The sequence below is a fragment of the Orcinus orca genome, chromosome 19 (genome assembly GCF_937001465.1).
Source record: "Orcinus orca chromosome 19, mOrcOrc1.1, whole genome shotgun sequence".
Lineage (NCBI taxonomy): Eukaryota > Metazoa > Chordata > Mammalia > Artiodactyla > Delphinidae > Orcinus > Orcinus orca.
Window position 1 is genome coordinate 12,356,300 of NC_064577.1, and position 15,437 is coordinate 12,371,736.

Here is a 15,437-nt window from a genome sequence, read left to right on the forward strand (position 1 = left end):
CCCCCACCCCCTCATTCTTCAAAGGAGGAATACAGCAGAAGCTTAACTGGTTGCCGGATCAGGAAAATTCCCCTGGTCTCACTCTGGCTCAGCAGCTGCTGGTGCTGGCTGGAGATGCCGTCCTCTCTATCTGCGCAGAGGCGATTTCACTGCAAAGCTGATGAAGGTGAAACTTCACAATCTCTCACCCGCACAAGTCCCTTCCAAGCCTCGCTACCCAATTGTCTATTCTTTTTCTTAAAGAGGGCCTTCAAAGTTGGATAAGCTTGGGAATTCCCTGGTGGTCCAGTGGTTAGGACTCTGTGCTTTCACTGCCGGGGGCCCAGGTTCGATCCGTGGTCGGGGAACTAAGATCCCGCGAGCCGCGCAGCCCAGCCAAAGACAAACAAACAAAAAAAGGTTGGATGAGCTGAGGGTCCCCACAACATTTGGATCCATCCTGGGTATAGTCCCCTGGGGGTTGGGGAGTAGCTTCCCCAGCCTTCTTCATCACTGAAGGCAGAAAGCAGCAGCTGGGACTTCTCTGGCGGTCCAGTGGTTAAGACTTCGCCTTCTAATGCAGGGGATGCGGGTTCGATCCCTGGTCGGGGAGCTAAGATCCCACATGCCTTGGCCAAAAAACCGAAACATAAAACAGAAGCAATGCTGTAACAAATTCAATAAAGACGAGGCTACCCTGGTGGCGCAGTGGTTAAGAGTCTGCCTGCCAGTGCAGGGGACACGGGTTCGAGCCCTGGTCCGGGAAGATCCCACAGGCCGTGGAGCAACTAAGCCCGTGCGCCACAACTACTGAGCCTGCAAGCCACAACCACTGAAGCCCATGCGCCTAGAGCCCGTGCTCCGCAACAAGAGAAGCCACCGCAATGGGAAGCTGGCGCACCTCAACGAAGAGTAACCCCCACTCACCGCAACTAGAGAAAGCCCGCGCACAGCAACGAAGACACAACGCAGCCAAAACTAAATAAACAAATACATTTTTTAAAAAAAGAGAGAGAGTCTTAGTGTAGTTTATCATGCAGCAATGGATAACCAGAACAAGCTCTCCATTTCAGAAGACCTCTAAACCTTGGTTGAGAGTTTTGAAAAACTCAGGTCAGCAATCCGCTGACAGATGGTTTCTGAGAGGGACTTCTCCCAGAAAAGGTAGAATAAACACATTTTTTTTTTTTTTTTGCCTATTTCTTCCCACATCTAAAATTCCTTTGGGGATCCACCCATCTCCACCCTCAATCCATATAGTTTGTATGGGACTAATTCCAGCCCTAGCTTCAGAGTCTGTGACCAAGGCCAGTTCAGTGAGGGTCAGCCCCAGAACATCTGCAGTAAGCGGGTGACATCGTCTTTGTGCTAGGGTTGCTAAGCTGGAAGGATAGAAGCCCAGAGCTGCTGGTTATCATTTCTACCACCACTTGGGAAAAGTCTGCCTGAGAATGAGCTAACACAGTTCAACATAGAAGAAAGCAGAAATGAAACATTGAGGAAGCACAATTCCTGACACATGTTCTGGGCACCTGGATCCATCCAGACCTGAAGCCATTACTCCTGAATTTTCCAGTTACATAAACCAATATGTTCCCATATTTTATCGGGCTGGTTTGAGTTTAGATTATCCTGTTTGTTCATCTCTGCCTATTAAAATTGTATCAGTTTTTCATCACTAGTTTAAAACTCACCTCCTATGAGAAGCTTTCCTTGAATTATTTAGGGGATGTTTATTGTTTGGGCTTTTCTATTGCCCAGAAAAGACCTCCCCACATACTTCCGAAAAATCCCCACAGCCCTCACAGCTCATCATCATCACCAACGTGGCTACGATGGACACAGCCACCCTGATATCTTTTTTTTTTTTTTTTTTGCAGTACGCGGGCCTCTCACTGCTGTGGCCTCTCCCGTCGTGGAGCACAGGCTCCAGACGCGCAGGCTCAGCGGCCATGGCTCACGGGCCCAGCTGCTCTGCGGCATGTGGGATCTTCCCAGTCCGGGGCACGAACCCGTGTCCTCTGCATCGGCAGGCGGACTCTCAACCACTGCGCCACCAGGGAAGCCCTCCACACTTGAGTTTTAACCTGCAAAAGGGCAAAGACTGGGCCTTGCCTGGGGCCATACTCACAGCACCCAACATAATACCTGGCACAGAGCAGGTTCTCAAAATAATTCATGAATCAAATAAAATAATGAAGGCAGGCCAAGAAGACTTGTAGAAAGAGGGGAGTTTGTCCTGCCTAGGCTTTTAAAGGCTAAGGAGGCAAAGAAACTAAGAGGGGGACAAACGAACCCATGAACTCCACTGGATCCCAACTCCCTCCGGCCCCACCCATCACTGAAATGTTCTGTTTCCCAAACCTCAGGACGCCCAGTCCCTCACGTCTCAGAGCACCCCAACCCCCATCTGCATCCCTCCCTTCCTGCCTCTCAGCCACGCCCTCTCTGCCCCGAGCCAGCGCTTGCTTTTGGGGGTGGTAATGGGCCCCGTGGGAACTGAGTTACCTCCACAAGGCCTGGCCAGGGTGGGGCGGTGCCTGTCCCTGGGGGTGAGCCTCTGGGCTGTGCAGTTACGTCGGATGAGCAGCAGAGAGCCAGACTCCAGCTGTCACTATGGCTGAGTTCAGGGTGAGGGTATCCACTGGGGAGGCCTTCGGGGCTGGCACGTGGGACAAAATGTCTGTCATCATCGTGGGGACCGAAGGAGAGACCCTGCCACTGCCCCTGGACCATTTCGGCAAAGAGTTCAGCGCCGGCGCTGTGAGTGTGGGGTGGGGGTGGGGGCGGCGGCGGAGGGAGCAGGAGAGGCGGTGCTCTAGGATACTAAACTTGCCCCCCAGGAGGAGGACTTCAAGGTGACGTGCCCCCAGGACGTGGGCCGGGTGCTGCTGCTGCGCGTGCACAAGGCTCCCCCCACGCTGCTCCGTCCTTTCTGGCCCCTGGCCTCGGACGCCTGGTTCTGCCGCTGGGTCCAGCTCACGCCGCCCCGGGGCGCCCCCCTCCGCTTCCCCTGCTACCAGTGGCTGGAGGACCAGGGGAGCCTGGTACTGCGGGAGGGGACAGGTGAGGGGGACACAGGAGGGAGGAAGGGGCTGGTGTATTGGGGGGAAAGGCAAGGGGAGTGGAGAGGTGAGCCGGTGTGGCCGAGGGGGAGGGACAGGGAGTTTGGGGGAAGAGGGTGGGGTGGCAGTCTGGTGTGGGAGAAACTACTTATGGGGGCAGGGGATCTGGTAAGGGGTGGCTGGAGTGGAGGGGAGAGCAGCTGGGGCCGGAGGTCAGGGGGCTTTCTCCGTCCTCCCCACCGGCTCCTCTGCTCCCACAGCGAAGATTTCCCGGGAGGACCGCCACCCCACCCTCCAGCAGCAGCGCCAGGAGGAGCTGCAGGCCAGGCGGGAGACGTACAGGTGAGGAGGGGGTTACTGGGGGGGAGGCGAGTTGCCGAGGGGATGAGGGTCAGCCTCGTTCCGCTGGTGTTGACGCGGCCTGAAGTCCCTGCCTGGTCCTCTGTCCTTTCCAATCACAGCATCTCCAGGAACTCGTTAGAAATACAGTTTCTCAGACCCACCTCATAGCTACTGAATCAGATATTGAGGGTGAGGGGCAGCAGTGTTGGTGTTTTTGACTTAAGTCTAGTTGATTTACAACGTTGTGTCCATTTCAGGTGTACAGCAGCGTGCCCTGGGTTGTTTATTTGCAGATTATATTCCACTATACGTTATTACAAGATACTGGCGTCAGCTTAATAAAAATGTGCAGCATGACAGTTGTGGGTTAAGTTTTATTTGGGGTAAAATGAGGACTACAGCCCAGGAGACGGCATTTCAGACAGCTCTGAGAAACTGCTCCACAGAGGTAGTGGGGAAAGTCAGTACCTATGTGATTTTGGTGAAGGGAGAGCTCTTGCAGTCGAGCACATATTTTGTTTTGCAGAAGGTTTCTAATAGTCATGAAGAGCAGTCGTCACCATGAAGGATTTTAGTGCTTTTCTGGATATGAGGTGATACGAGAATTGGGTTCATAAAATCATATCTATCTGAAAACCTGTTCTGCCCGTTTTGCCCAGAGCACAGAATGCCTCATTTCTGCTCCCCACCCTGAACTCCTTTGGGAGTTGAAAGTCAGCAACTGCAGCAACACATGATTTAGTCCTTGTCCTTGTAGAGGAGGATGGCAAGGGCCAAATTGTAGTTGACGCTGGATATATAATTCCCTGTAGCGATAACAGTAAATCCTTGTTGCTAACAATATTGGGGTTTTTTTTGTTTTTTGGTTGTTTTTTTGGGGGGGCTGCGCCTGACCGGAGATCAAACCCAAGCCGCCTGCATTAGGAGCAGGGAGTCTTAACCACTGCCCCACCAGGGAAGTTCCGCTAGCAATATTGTTTTAACAAGCCTTCCAGATGACTCATGCCCACTGAAGTTTGAAACCCACTGCTTTTTCTTTTTTTTTTTTGCGGTACGCGGGCCTCTCACTGTTGTGGCCTCTCCCATTGCGGAGCACAGGCTCCGGACGCGCAGGCTCAGCAGCCATGGCTCACGGGCCCAGCCGCTCCACGGCATGTAGGATCTTCCCGGACCGGGGCACGAACCTGCGTCCCCTGCATCGGCAGGGGACGGACTCTCAACCACCGCGCCACCAGGGAAGCCCTGAAACCCACTGCTTTTAAATGCCTCACTCTTGCTGGAGTCTTTCTGGGTCGCTGGCGAGGACTTCTAAGGCAGAAAGCCAGGGACCACACGCGCGAGCAAATGTTCAAAAGGTCATGGTCTGGCCAACTGGGCTGCTGTCTGAAGAGCGGGCTGCAGGCTTGCGCTTTAGGTCTCTGGGGGCACAGCAGCTGCAGGCTTACTTGGCTCCTGGTGATTCCACGTGCGTTGTGAATTACATCCCAGAGAAAACCATGGCGCCTAATCTGCCAGCATCAGCCCCAGGTGAGGGAACAGATGGAGGGAGCTGTGTCTGTGGAGTGGCCTTTCTTCCTTTCTTGGCAAAACAAGGACACAGGAGTCAGGAGACGCAAGGCCAGCCTAGGCCCTGCCGAAAGGAGCTGTGAAATCTTAAGCAAATTAGTTAACCTTTTTGATCCTTAATTTCTTCTGCAAAAGGAGCTAAGAATACCAGGCTGATTTGTGTTATTAGGAAAAACAAATGAGAAGATGGTTGAGAATGTAGCTTGTCAGCCGCAAAGCCCTGCACACGTGTGTACCGAGGTTCGTAATGCCCCTCAGTTACCTCTGATCCAAGTGGCTACGCCCTCAGTACTCAGAGTGAGGTCTCACGTCCACAGGGTCGGCATCACCTGGGAGCTTGTTAGAAATACAGGGTCTTGGGCCACCCCAAACCTACTTGATGAGAATCTGCATCTTACCAAGATCCCTGGGGGAACTAAGTTTTTGTGCATTAAAGTTGGAGAAGCAGGGTTTGGCCACCACCTGGTGGCAGTGTACTTTAACTGCAAATTGTGCTCTGAAGTTGCCTGTTCAAACCCAAAGGCAATGACGGAATGAACCAAAGAATGAATGAGGGAGGGAATGAGAGGATGACTGGCTGGGGGTCCTCAGCTTTGCAGGGACATGATTTTACCATTTCACCTAAAGGTCTTCAGGCTGTGTTGCTTGCTGGATAAAGGGATTTAAAGAGGCTAGATCTCTTTAGGCCGGGCCAGAGTACATTTCTGGGCTCCCCCAAGCTTTGGAGGCTGAAGTGTCTCTCCACGGGATGCCTGCCAAAGGCAACTGACGCCTTCCTGTGTTCCCACCTTCAGGACAGCCTCCGCTCTGTGATGCATCTGTGTTAGTCAGGAGTTTTGTGGTTGCAAGAACGATAACAGACTCCAGCTAGCAGACAGAAAAAATGGGAATGCGTCAACAGGTCACAGAAGTGAGGGCTGGAAGCGTAGCCAGATCTTACGGGCCAGAAGCCAGGGTGACTCTCCCCCTGTCTCTGGAGCCCCCTAGATGCTTCTCTCTCTGGCTTCACTTTCCTCTCTCCCTGCAGAACAGCTTTCTTTGGTTCCCAGTCCACGCAGTGGAAAATGGCCTTTTTTTTTAAATAGCAACTCCTTTATTTTTAATTATTTTTAAAAATTTATTTATTTATTTGGTTGTGCCCAGTCTTAGTTGCGGCAGGCAGTCTTCTTAGTTGCGGCAGGCAAACTCTTAGCTGCGGCACGCACATGGGGTCTAGTTCCCTGACCAGGGACCGAACCTGGGCCCCGTGCATTGGAAGCACGGACTCTTCACCACTTCACCACGAGGGAAGTCTCCCAGTCCTGGTGTTTATGTGCTATAACCCAGATATCCAGCGAGAGATGACCTCTGGTCCAGCCCCAATCTCCAATTCCCTGGGAAGGATTCTGATTGGCCTTGCTCTGGCCAGGTGCCCAACCCTGGACCAATCAACTGACCAGGGGAGAACATGGCTGTGGGAACATGGCAGCTCTCCCTGCGGCCTTGAGGGTGGAGGGGAAGGGCAGAGCCCAGGAAGACCCCTGTTTGTGGAAGGGGGCTGGCCCTGACCAGGGCCTCCAAGGGGTCTGCCACTCCCTCTCCCTAGTCAGTGGTTTTCCTGAGGCTTCTAGCTGGCTGCCTCCCTGGTCCTCCCTCCAGCTGGAAGACTTACATCCCAGGCTGGCCTCGCTGCCTCAACGAGGAGACCATAAAAAACCTGGACCTCAACATCAAATACTCTCTGGCAAAGAACATCACCTTCTACCTGCGAGGCAGCTCGATGTGAGGATGCCCACCCTCTCCTGCCCCTGGGCCTCAGATGTACGGGTACCCCTGCCTTCTGCCCTCCCCCACTCAGCTCCCCCACCATCAGGGATGTGGGTCACACAGCCCAGCCCAGGGCACGGCCTCTGCTCACCACCTGTTCCAACAAGGTGAGGATGACCTCAGGGGCAGTGACTACCACGCCCCCCCCCTGGAGGCTGGTTCAGGACCCCAAGATGGATAAGCTTAGCCAACGCGGGCGGGTCTCCCAGGGCCTCTTGCCTCCCTCTCCCCACTTTTCACATCTTCTGGCAGGTTGGCACATCTGAAACTCAAAGGGCTGCTGGACCGCAAGGGGCTCTGGAAGAGCCTGGAGGAGATGAGAAGTGTGTTCAACTTCTGGAAGACCCCAGCCGTGGGTGAGGGGCTCCAGCCGGGGCTCCAGACCTCTTCCCTGGGGTATCAGCTCTCCTGGCTGTCAGGAATCTCAGAAAACCAAGCGCCAGTTCACTGTGTGACCCTGGGCAGGCCCCTGACTCCCACGAGACCTTACTTTCTCCTCAGACACAGAAAAGGACGTGTCGTGGGGGCACCTCTGACCTTCTAATGCCTTGTATCCATCAGACACTTGTTGGGCTACTACACATGAGACACTCGCTTAGGGACTGTGGACACAGTCCTTGCCCCCACAGGGCTCCCAGTTGAGCAGACAAGTAGACATTAGGCTCAAAGGCAAATAATGAGTTTCGCTTATGAAACCTGTGCATCAGCTCCAGTGAGAGTGTGTAAAAGGGGGACCTGGCCTAGTCCAGCTAGGGAACTCTCTACGGAGGTGACTTTTATGCTGAGACCTCAAAGTGGGGAGGTGTCAACAGCGCCAGGCATGGTGTGTGAGCGCAGAGGGTGCTTCAGGTTCGGGGGGGGCGGTCCGGTGCATGTGAAGGCCCTGAAGATGGAAGGAGTGGAGACCTTTGAGGGGAAAGATGCTGCTGTGGCCAAAGGGGATTGAGCCAGGGAAGGAAGACAGGAGGCGAAGCAGGAGACGTGCATGGGCCCTGGGCCGTGCAGGACTGTGGAGGCCGTGGCAGGAGCTCGGGCCTTTCCTAAGGGCAGTGGGACCTTCAACCAGCTGCCAGCTGGGGAGTACTGTGGCCAGATGTGCCGTGGGGAGGGGGCTGTTAGGGGACAGGAGTGCAAGCAGGAGGACCAGTTATGAGGCTCTGGCTGTGGTCAGCAGAGGATGGAATCCTCAGCGAGGCAGTGACAGCTGAGATGGAGTGGACGTGTGGAGCAAGAGCTACTGAGGATGGAGAATCGGTGGGACTCGATGGGCGGAGGATGGGGGGAGCTGCCGAGAGGACTCCGGGCTCTGCCACCTGCAATCCAGTGGATGAAGGTGCCATTCCCGGGATGCCAGGCAATGGGCTGGGGACTGGGCTAGAGCAGGAGCCCATGTTCAGCCTCCGATATACTGTGTTTGAGTCATGGGGTTGGAGATGGCAGGTAGATGGTGGGACTGGTGGGCTGGGGACTAAGGTTTGCTGGTTGGTGAACTGAAGCCAAGGGGTCAGAGGAGGTCACCCTGGGAAGTACTGCATGAGAAGAGAGGGGAGCACAGGATGGACGCAGGAGAAACGCCACAATGGCGCTCAGGGGGAGACCCCTGGGCGCTGGGGTGACTGGTCCCATCTCCCCTGCCCCCCTGCAGAGTATGTGTTTGAGCACTGGCAGGAGGATGCCTTCTTCGCCTACCAGTTCCTGAATGGCCTCAACCCGGTCCTGATCCGCCGCTGTCGCCACCTCCCAAAGAACTTCCCTGTCACTGATGCCATGGTGGCCCCAGTGTTGGGCCCCGGGACGAGTCTGCAGGCTGAGCTGGAGGTGAGGGGCACAGGAGTCCTGGCTCTGCACACCCCCATCTCAGTGCTTTGGGCCCATCCCCTACTGGAGAGGAATAACACTCACATTTGTTAAGGACCTACTGTGTGCTACGTGCCAGGAACACCCTCTCCCGTGCACAGTATCCTGGCCCTGAATCCTCTCCCCACCCCCCTACTCCCCACCTTCTGCCTTTAGAAAGCCAGATGGCAGCCCTGGCTCCCCTTCTCTCTCCTGCAGAAAGGGTCCTTGTTCCTGGTGGATTACGGCATCCTCTCTGGCATCCGCACCAATGTCATTAATAGGAGGCCTCAGTTCTCCGCGGCCCCAATGACCCTGCTATACCAGCGCCCAGGGTGTGGGCCCCTGCTGCCCCTCGCCATCCAGGTCAGCAGCCGGGCAGGCGACAGGGCAGGGGCAGGGAGAGGTCTGACTAAATGGTTGGCAGACACTCAAGGCTGCCTCTCCCCACTGGCCTCTCCTATAGCTCAGCCAGACCCCTGGGCCCGACAGCCCCATCTTTCTGCCCAGCGACGACAAGTGGGACTGGCTGCTGGCCAAGACGTGGGTGCGCAATGCCGAGTTCTCCATCCACGAGGCCCTCACACACCTGTTACAGGTACACCTGGTGACCGAGGTCTTCACCCTGGCTACGCTGCGCCAGCTGCCTCACTGCCACCCACTCTTCAAGGTCAGTGGCCCAGCAAGACGACCCAGACTGTGCCCCAAGCCTGCAGGTCGCTGCACCTGGGCCTGCCCTTCGGGGTCCTATGCCGCCTGTCCCCACGTGGCCCTGTCCTTTCAGGCTGAGATGCTGAGCCCCCATTCTGCCTCAGCAGCATCTCCCTGCACAGTTCCCCTGAGAGGCTGCTTTCCAGCAGGCCCTGAGCTAGGGTGAGGTGATGAGGACAGGCGCGAGGGAGAGGACCTCATGTGAGAGCAGGCTATGCCCCAGAGAGATTCTCTTCTTAGGGGAGCTCAAGCCAACAGCGATCACAGAAGCCCAGCTCCTAGGAAAGGAGAGACCTGGGGCTGACAGATGCCAAAGTGTGAACATGGCTTTGACCAACAGGTTTTCTGCAGATAGCTGCAGGGTGGGGAGCCCTGGGAGGGAGACCCGTGTCTCTAAGGTGGGCTCTGCTAAGCCTTCAGATGGCCCAGATTCATTTCCTCCAGGGACCTGGAGCCTCTCCTCTGTGAAGATGAGGGGTCCACAGCTACTCACATTTTCTGATTCTTCCTTAGACAGTCTCCTGGGTCCTGGATGCAGGCCCTACTCTGTCCTCTTCAATCCAGGCTGATTCTTTCTGACAATCTACAGCTCCCAGGGCCTGGCACTCAGACGTGGTCTCTAGGGGACCATTTCACATTGCCAGGCCCGCAGGCCCTGGTTATCACGGTGCTTTGCCTGCCTGGGGTTAGGAAATCACAGGAGGCCAGAGCTGGAGGGATTCATAGTGCTGTCCACATCAGCCCTCTCATTTGCCCAGTGATCTGATGCCCAGAGAGAGGAAAACACATGCTCAAGGTCACAGAACAGGATGCTGGTGGACCTTAGCCCCCATCACTGGGCCTGGAGCCCTGATCCCTATCCCAGGCTGCCCCCTTGTCCCTGTCATCTCTCTCCATGTGTGATTGACAAGCCTGGGTTCCTCTATGGGGGGGCGGGTCTGGGGCCACAGAGACCCAGGCTTCGCCTAGCTCTGCCTTCTCTGGCCCTTACAGCTGCTGATCCCACACACACGGTACACCCTGCACATCAACACGCTGGCCCGTGAGCTACTCATTGCCCCCGGGAAGGTGGTGGACAGGGTAAGGACTGCTTTAGGGAGGGTGGGGATGGGATATTCCTTCACTGTAAAGAATCTGGGGTCTTGGGCTTCCCTGGTGGCGCAGTGGTTGAGAGTCCACCTGCCGATGCAGGGAACGCGGGTTCGTGTCCCGGTCCGGGAAGATCCCACATGCCGTGGAGCGGCTGGGCCCATGAGCCATGGCCGCTGAGCCTGCACGTCCGGAGCCTGTGCTCCGCAACGGGAGAGGCCACAACAGTGAGAGGCCCGCGTACCGCCAAAAAAAAAAAAAAAAAAAAGAATCTGGGGTCTTGGGGTGGGAGTGGCCCTGTCTCCCCAACCACTATTACCTCCTGCTTCTGGGGCAAGGGCTGTGGTACCCAGGAGTCCCGTTTCCCAGTCCACAGGCCTTGGCATTGAAGGTTTCTCTGAGCTGATACAGAGGTACATGGAACAGCTGAACTATTCCGTCCTGTGTCTGCCTGAGGATATCCGGGCCCGAGGAGTTGAAGACATCCCAGGCTACTACTACCGGGATGATGGGATGCAGATCTGGGGTGCAGTGGAATGGTGAGGGGGCCAGCCCCAGAGAGCTGGGGCCTTGGGGGACAGGAAGGAAGACTGGGAAGGAGAAGGAAGGCCCAGGGAGGCGTCCACCAGGAGGAGGGCCGGACGTTAATAGCACTGGGACCAGGCGGGGGCACTCCTCAGAGAGGGTCGGGGTTCACAGCTGGGATGGAACCCCGTGCGCCTTGCAGCTTTGTCTCCGAAATGATCGGCATCTACTACCTGAGCGATGAGTCTGTCCGCGATGACAGTGAACTCCAGGCCTGGGTGTGGGAGATCTTCTCCGAGGGCTTCCTAGGCCGGGAGAGCTCAGGTAGGGGGACCTCGGTTCTTAGGTTCTACCCTCAGGCCACTGCGGCATTGTCCTCAGGACCCTGGTAGCCCCGTTCCCAGCCCAGCTCTCCCTGCAGGCGTACCCTCCTCCCTGGGGACACGGGAAGCCCTGATACAGTATGTCACTATGGTGATATTCACCTGCTCGGCCAAGCATTCCGCTGTCGGTACAGGGCAGGTGAGAAGGGTCAATGCCAGGGTGGCGGGACGGAGGGGGCGGGCTCCAAGCCTCACTCTGCCCTCTCGGCCTTCAGTTTGACTTCAGTGCCTGGATGCCCAACCTGCCACCTACCATGCAGCTGCCACCGCCCACCTCTAAAGGCCAGGCAAGCCCGGAGAGGTTCATAGCCACCCTCCCACCAGTCAATGCCACATGTGATGTCATCGTTGCCCTCTGGGCACTGAGCAAGGAGCCTGGAGACAGAGTGAGTGTGGGGCTGGGAGCCAGACCAGGCCAGCCCTGGGGTAAGGGAGGCGACACTGTTTACTCTCCCTGACCCACACCCCACTGTGCCATGAGACCCCGGTGAGTCTTCCCAGGAGGACACGAGGGCATTGGACATCTCACAAGGGGTCAAATGGCCAAATGAGATGATGCAGAGTCACCCTTAGCTGCAAGGGCAACGTGTGATATGTTCCAGTGAGGCCGCCCCCTTTAAAACTCTCACTTGAGCTTTCATCCCCGAGAGCTGCCTGCAGTAATCATCACTGTTCAGGGGGAGGGGGCACGGGTGAGGCTCAGTCGTAGGCTGCTTCAGGTCCCCCAGGGTGGATGGCTAAGGCGGGTCCCGGCTGCAAAGCAGCCCCTCCACCCAGCCTTGTGTTTGGTTCCCAGCGGTCCCTGGGCACCTACCCGGAAGAACACTTCACGGAGGCGGCCCCGTGCTGGAGCATCGCGGCCTTCCAGAGCCGCCTGGCTCAGATCTCGCGAGACATCCAGGAGAGAAACCAGGACCTGGAGCTCCCCTACACCTACCTGGACCCTCCCATCATCGAGAACAGCGTCTCCATCTAAATCCCCTGGGGAAAAGGGCCCCACATGACATCCCTTTGACCCCATAGCTCTAGGCTACCTGCCACCCAGAGAAAAGGACTCCCCAGAAAACCAGGCCCCCATATGCCCCTGCTGGGTCTGGTGTAACTCATCCCCAATACACCGCAAAACAGAAACAAAAAAAACCCCAGAGAATAAAAGCTCATTGGACGGCACCACTATGCCTTTTGAAGACTCCAAGCCTCAAAGTCCTGCACAGCCACAGCGCCCTGGAAGGGTACCATAGGGGGAACACAGTCCTGCCCCCAATCCCACTGACCACAGCTGACTGGACCTAATGGTCATGCGGCTCAAGGGCAGCCCTCTTCCAGACCGTCCAGCAGCATAAGGCGTGGCCCGCCTGAAAACTGCTCGAGAGGTTGATGGTGACCTATGGTCCCAACTTTAAAATGAACAACCCACTGAGAAAGGGCCATGGGAAGCAGGGCAGAAGGAAGACCTACTGCCGGGGATTTGCAGGCAGTGCCCACATATGCTTTCTAAAAAAAACATACCCTGGGACTTCCCCGGTGGCTCGGTGGTTAAGAAACCGCCTGCCAATGCAGGGGACACGGGTTCGAGCCCTGGTCCGGGAAGATCCCATATGTGGTGGAGCAACTAAACCTGTGTGCCACAACTACGGGAGCCCACATGCCTAGAGCCCGTGCTTCGCAACAAAAGAAGCCACCGTAATGAGAAGCCCGTGCACTGCAACGAAGAGTAGCCCCCGCTTGCCGCAACTAGAGAAAGCCCGCGCGCAGCAAAGAAGACTGAGCACAGCCAAAAATAAATAAATAAATAAATTTTTAATTAAAAAAATAAATAAATACTACATTAAAGAGTGATAAGTGCTGAAGAGAAGCTATAAATCAGGGAAGGATAATACAGTAAGTCCCCTACACACGAACCTTCAAGTAGCCAGCTTTTAAAGATGCGAACATGCTTTCGCATATCCAATCACCTAAGTTAGCTCCCGTGTCTGGTATATATTGTCATGTCCCTGCATCCTCTGCAAGTGGTTGTGCTTTTGTGTACTTTACTGTACAGCGCTGTATAGAGTACAGCAGTACAGTATCTTTATTTCAAGCCCAGGATGTCTGGAAGCAGGAATAGAAGCAGTGGTGATGTAGCTGGTACTGCTGAGAAGCGCCAGCTGTTGTACTGCACTGCTGTACTTCTCAAGGTACCGTCCTGTAAGATTAAAAATGTTTTCTTTATGTTTTGTGTTTGTTTATGGATTATTTGTGTGAAAAATATTATAAACCTATTACAGTACAGTACTGTACAGCCAGTTGTGTTAGTTGGGTACCTAGGCTAAATTTGCTGGAATTAGGAACAAATTGGACTTATGAACGTGCTCTCAGAACACAACTCATTCGTATGTAGGGGACTTACTGTATAAAGTATAGGGGAGCAAATTTAGATATAGAGTAGCCAGGCAAGAGCTCTTTAGAAGGGGACTTTTGAGTAAAGGTATAAAGTGTGGTCGACTCCTTCCAACCACAGGGCCTTTGCACATACTGTTCCCGCTCCACATCTTAGACCTGGTTAATGTTTCCTCTTCCTTCAGATCTTAGCTTGATAATTGCTTCATCAAGAAAGACCAGGTTTAACTCTTAATGGCTCCCAGAGCACTGTAGATGGATGGATATCTTTCTTTTCCACTAGATTAGACTGTCTGTAATTTGGTTTGGTTTTCTCCCCACCTCCAGGCACAGTACCTGGTAACTGGGAGATTCTCGAAACACGGGTTAGTGATGAGGACAAGATCAGGGTTGGGAACTGAATCAATGATGGGATTGGAATTAGGATGAATATTCAGTAAGGATGAGATGAGGGGTAGGAAGTGACGTGAGGGCGGGGAATGCCTTAAGGGGATGGAGGCAGGACAGAGAAGAGGCTGGGGATGAAGGTCATGCACATGCTCTGTGACTGGCAGAGCTGTCTCATTTGCCTGGTCACAGTACTCTCACGGGCCGTCAGGCCGGTCAGGCCTGCCCTCCTGGGCTCTGCTCAGCCACCCTGATGACCCTTGTGTGATGCGAGGAACTTGATGATTCAAATTTGCATCTTAAGATGAAAATTTACCCAGCCTCCTGCCTTCTAGCCACTCCCCTTCTCTTGAGACTGTGCCCCCAGGGGGCTGCTAAGGCTCTGTAAGGAGCAGGGCCAGTGGAGGGAGGAATTGAGGCTCAGAGGTTTGGGAAACTGCACCTCCAGTCCCCTCTGGGATGCTGGGTCCTGGAGGAGCAGGGGTGAGAGGCCCAACCTTAACCTTCTAATCCAGCAATAGCATCACTCTGTGGGGGTGGGAAGGAGGCAGGGGCACACAGTCAGCCTGGAGGGGATTGTGGGAGGGGATTTGGAAGAAACAGGGGAGGGAGCTGATGGTGTAGAAGAGTTTGGGCGCCATTTTCCAAATCACAGTCCATTCTCAATAGGTGTCCCCCAGCCAACCCCTCTGTCCCAAAAAAAGTAGGAGTGGTGGCTCCAGGTTTGATCAGGGCTCAAGTCTGGAGTGGAAATTAGGTTCCCAAGGGAAACAGATGGAGATGGGGATGGTGGGGACATGGATGTGGCCGGGGACATGGATGGGATTAGGCACGAGGATGTAGATGGAGCGCTCCCCAGTTACAACCAAAATGTGGATGCGTGACTCTGGGTAGGTGCTCATTGGGCTGAAGAACTGGTTCTTCTTGACCAGGGGTGGACCCGGAGAGCAGGAGAGGCCCCAGGGAAGGATGTGAGCTCGCTGGGTTGGCTCACAATGAGCCACCCACACAGGAAGCTGAGCCCTCACTGCTGGGGCACCCACCCCACCCCCACCTTGCCCCACCCAGAGCTCTGCAAGGCAGGGGAGCAACCCCTGGAGACCCCCGCCCCCCAAGACAGAGGGAAAACAATCAGATTGGGTCACTCCCCTACTGTAAGCCAGAGCTTAAAACCGTGTTTCCCTTAGAATCAAATCCAAGGACTCAACTGTGGACTATAGGATCGTGCATGACTCAGCTTCCGTCCACCCCGGATCACCTATTGCAGCCACTGGGGCCTTGAACGCACACCCTTCAGGGCCCTTGCACTTGCCCTGTCCTTGTTTGTAACACATTTCCCCCCAGTCTCAACTCAGCTGTCACCTCCTCA

At 55.2% G+C, this 15,437-nt stretch overlaps 1 protein-coding gene across 3 annotated transcripts; it reads left to right on the plus strand.

The window, feature by feature from the left end:
* Positions 1–1,990: 1,990 nt before the first annotated feature.
* On the plus strand, positions 1,991–13,513 carry LOC101281720 (polyunsaturated fatty acid lipoxygenase ALOX15B). 3 transcript variants are annotated; one of them, XM_033422924.2, is made up of 14 exons: positions 2,375–2,742; positions 2,802–3,045; positions 3,305–3,386; positions 6,591–6,713; positions 7,011–7,114; positions 8,404–8,576; positions 8,814–8,960; positions 9,061–9,264; positions 10,299–10,385; positions 10,764–10,933; positions 11,122–11,243; positions 11,341–11,441; positions 11,518–11,688; positions 12,099–13,513. In XM_033422924.2, the coding sequence occupies exons 1-14, from the start codon at positions 2,596–2,598 to the stop codon at positions 12,276–12,278; spliced, it is 2,055 nt and encodes a 684-aa protein (XP_033278815.1). In that variant the 5' UTR covers positions 2,375–2,595; the 3' UTR covers positions 12,279–13,513. The 3 variants fall into 3 exon arrangements, with proteins under 3 accessions (XP_033278816.1, XP_033278815.1, XP_004266927.1); XM_004266879.3 differs by having other exon boundaries at positions 2,378–2,742; positions 2,823–3,045; XM_033422925.2 differs by lacking the exon at positions 8,814–8,960 and having other exon boundaries at positions 1,991–2,742.
* Positions 13,514–15,437: the final 1,924 nt, after the last annotated feature.

Excerpts from the sequence above, each read along its gene's own strand:
- LOC101281720 (XM_033422924.2), top strand. The coding sequence starts at position 2,596 with ATGGCTGAGTTCAGGGTGAGGGTATCCACTGGGGAGGCCTTCGGGGCT. Across the intron at positions 3,046-3,304 it reads GGTACTGCGGGAGGGGACAG|CGAAGATTTCCCGGGAGGAC; the intron begins GTGAGGGGGACA and ends CTGCTCCCACAG. Across the intron at positions 7,115-8,403 it reads CTGGAAGACCCCAGCCGTGG|AGTATGTGTTTGAGCACTGG; the intron begins GTGAGGGGCTCC and ends GCCCCCCTGCAG.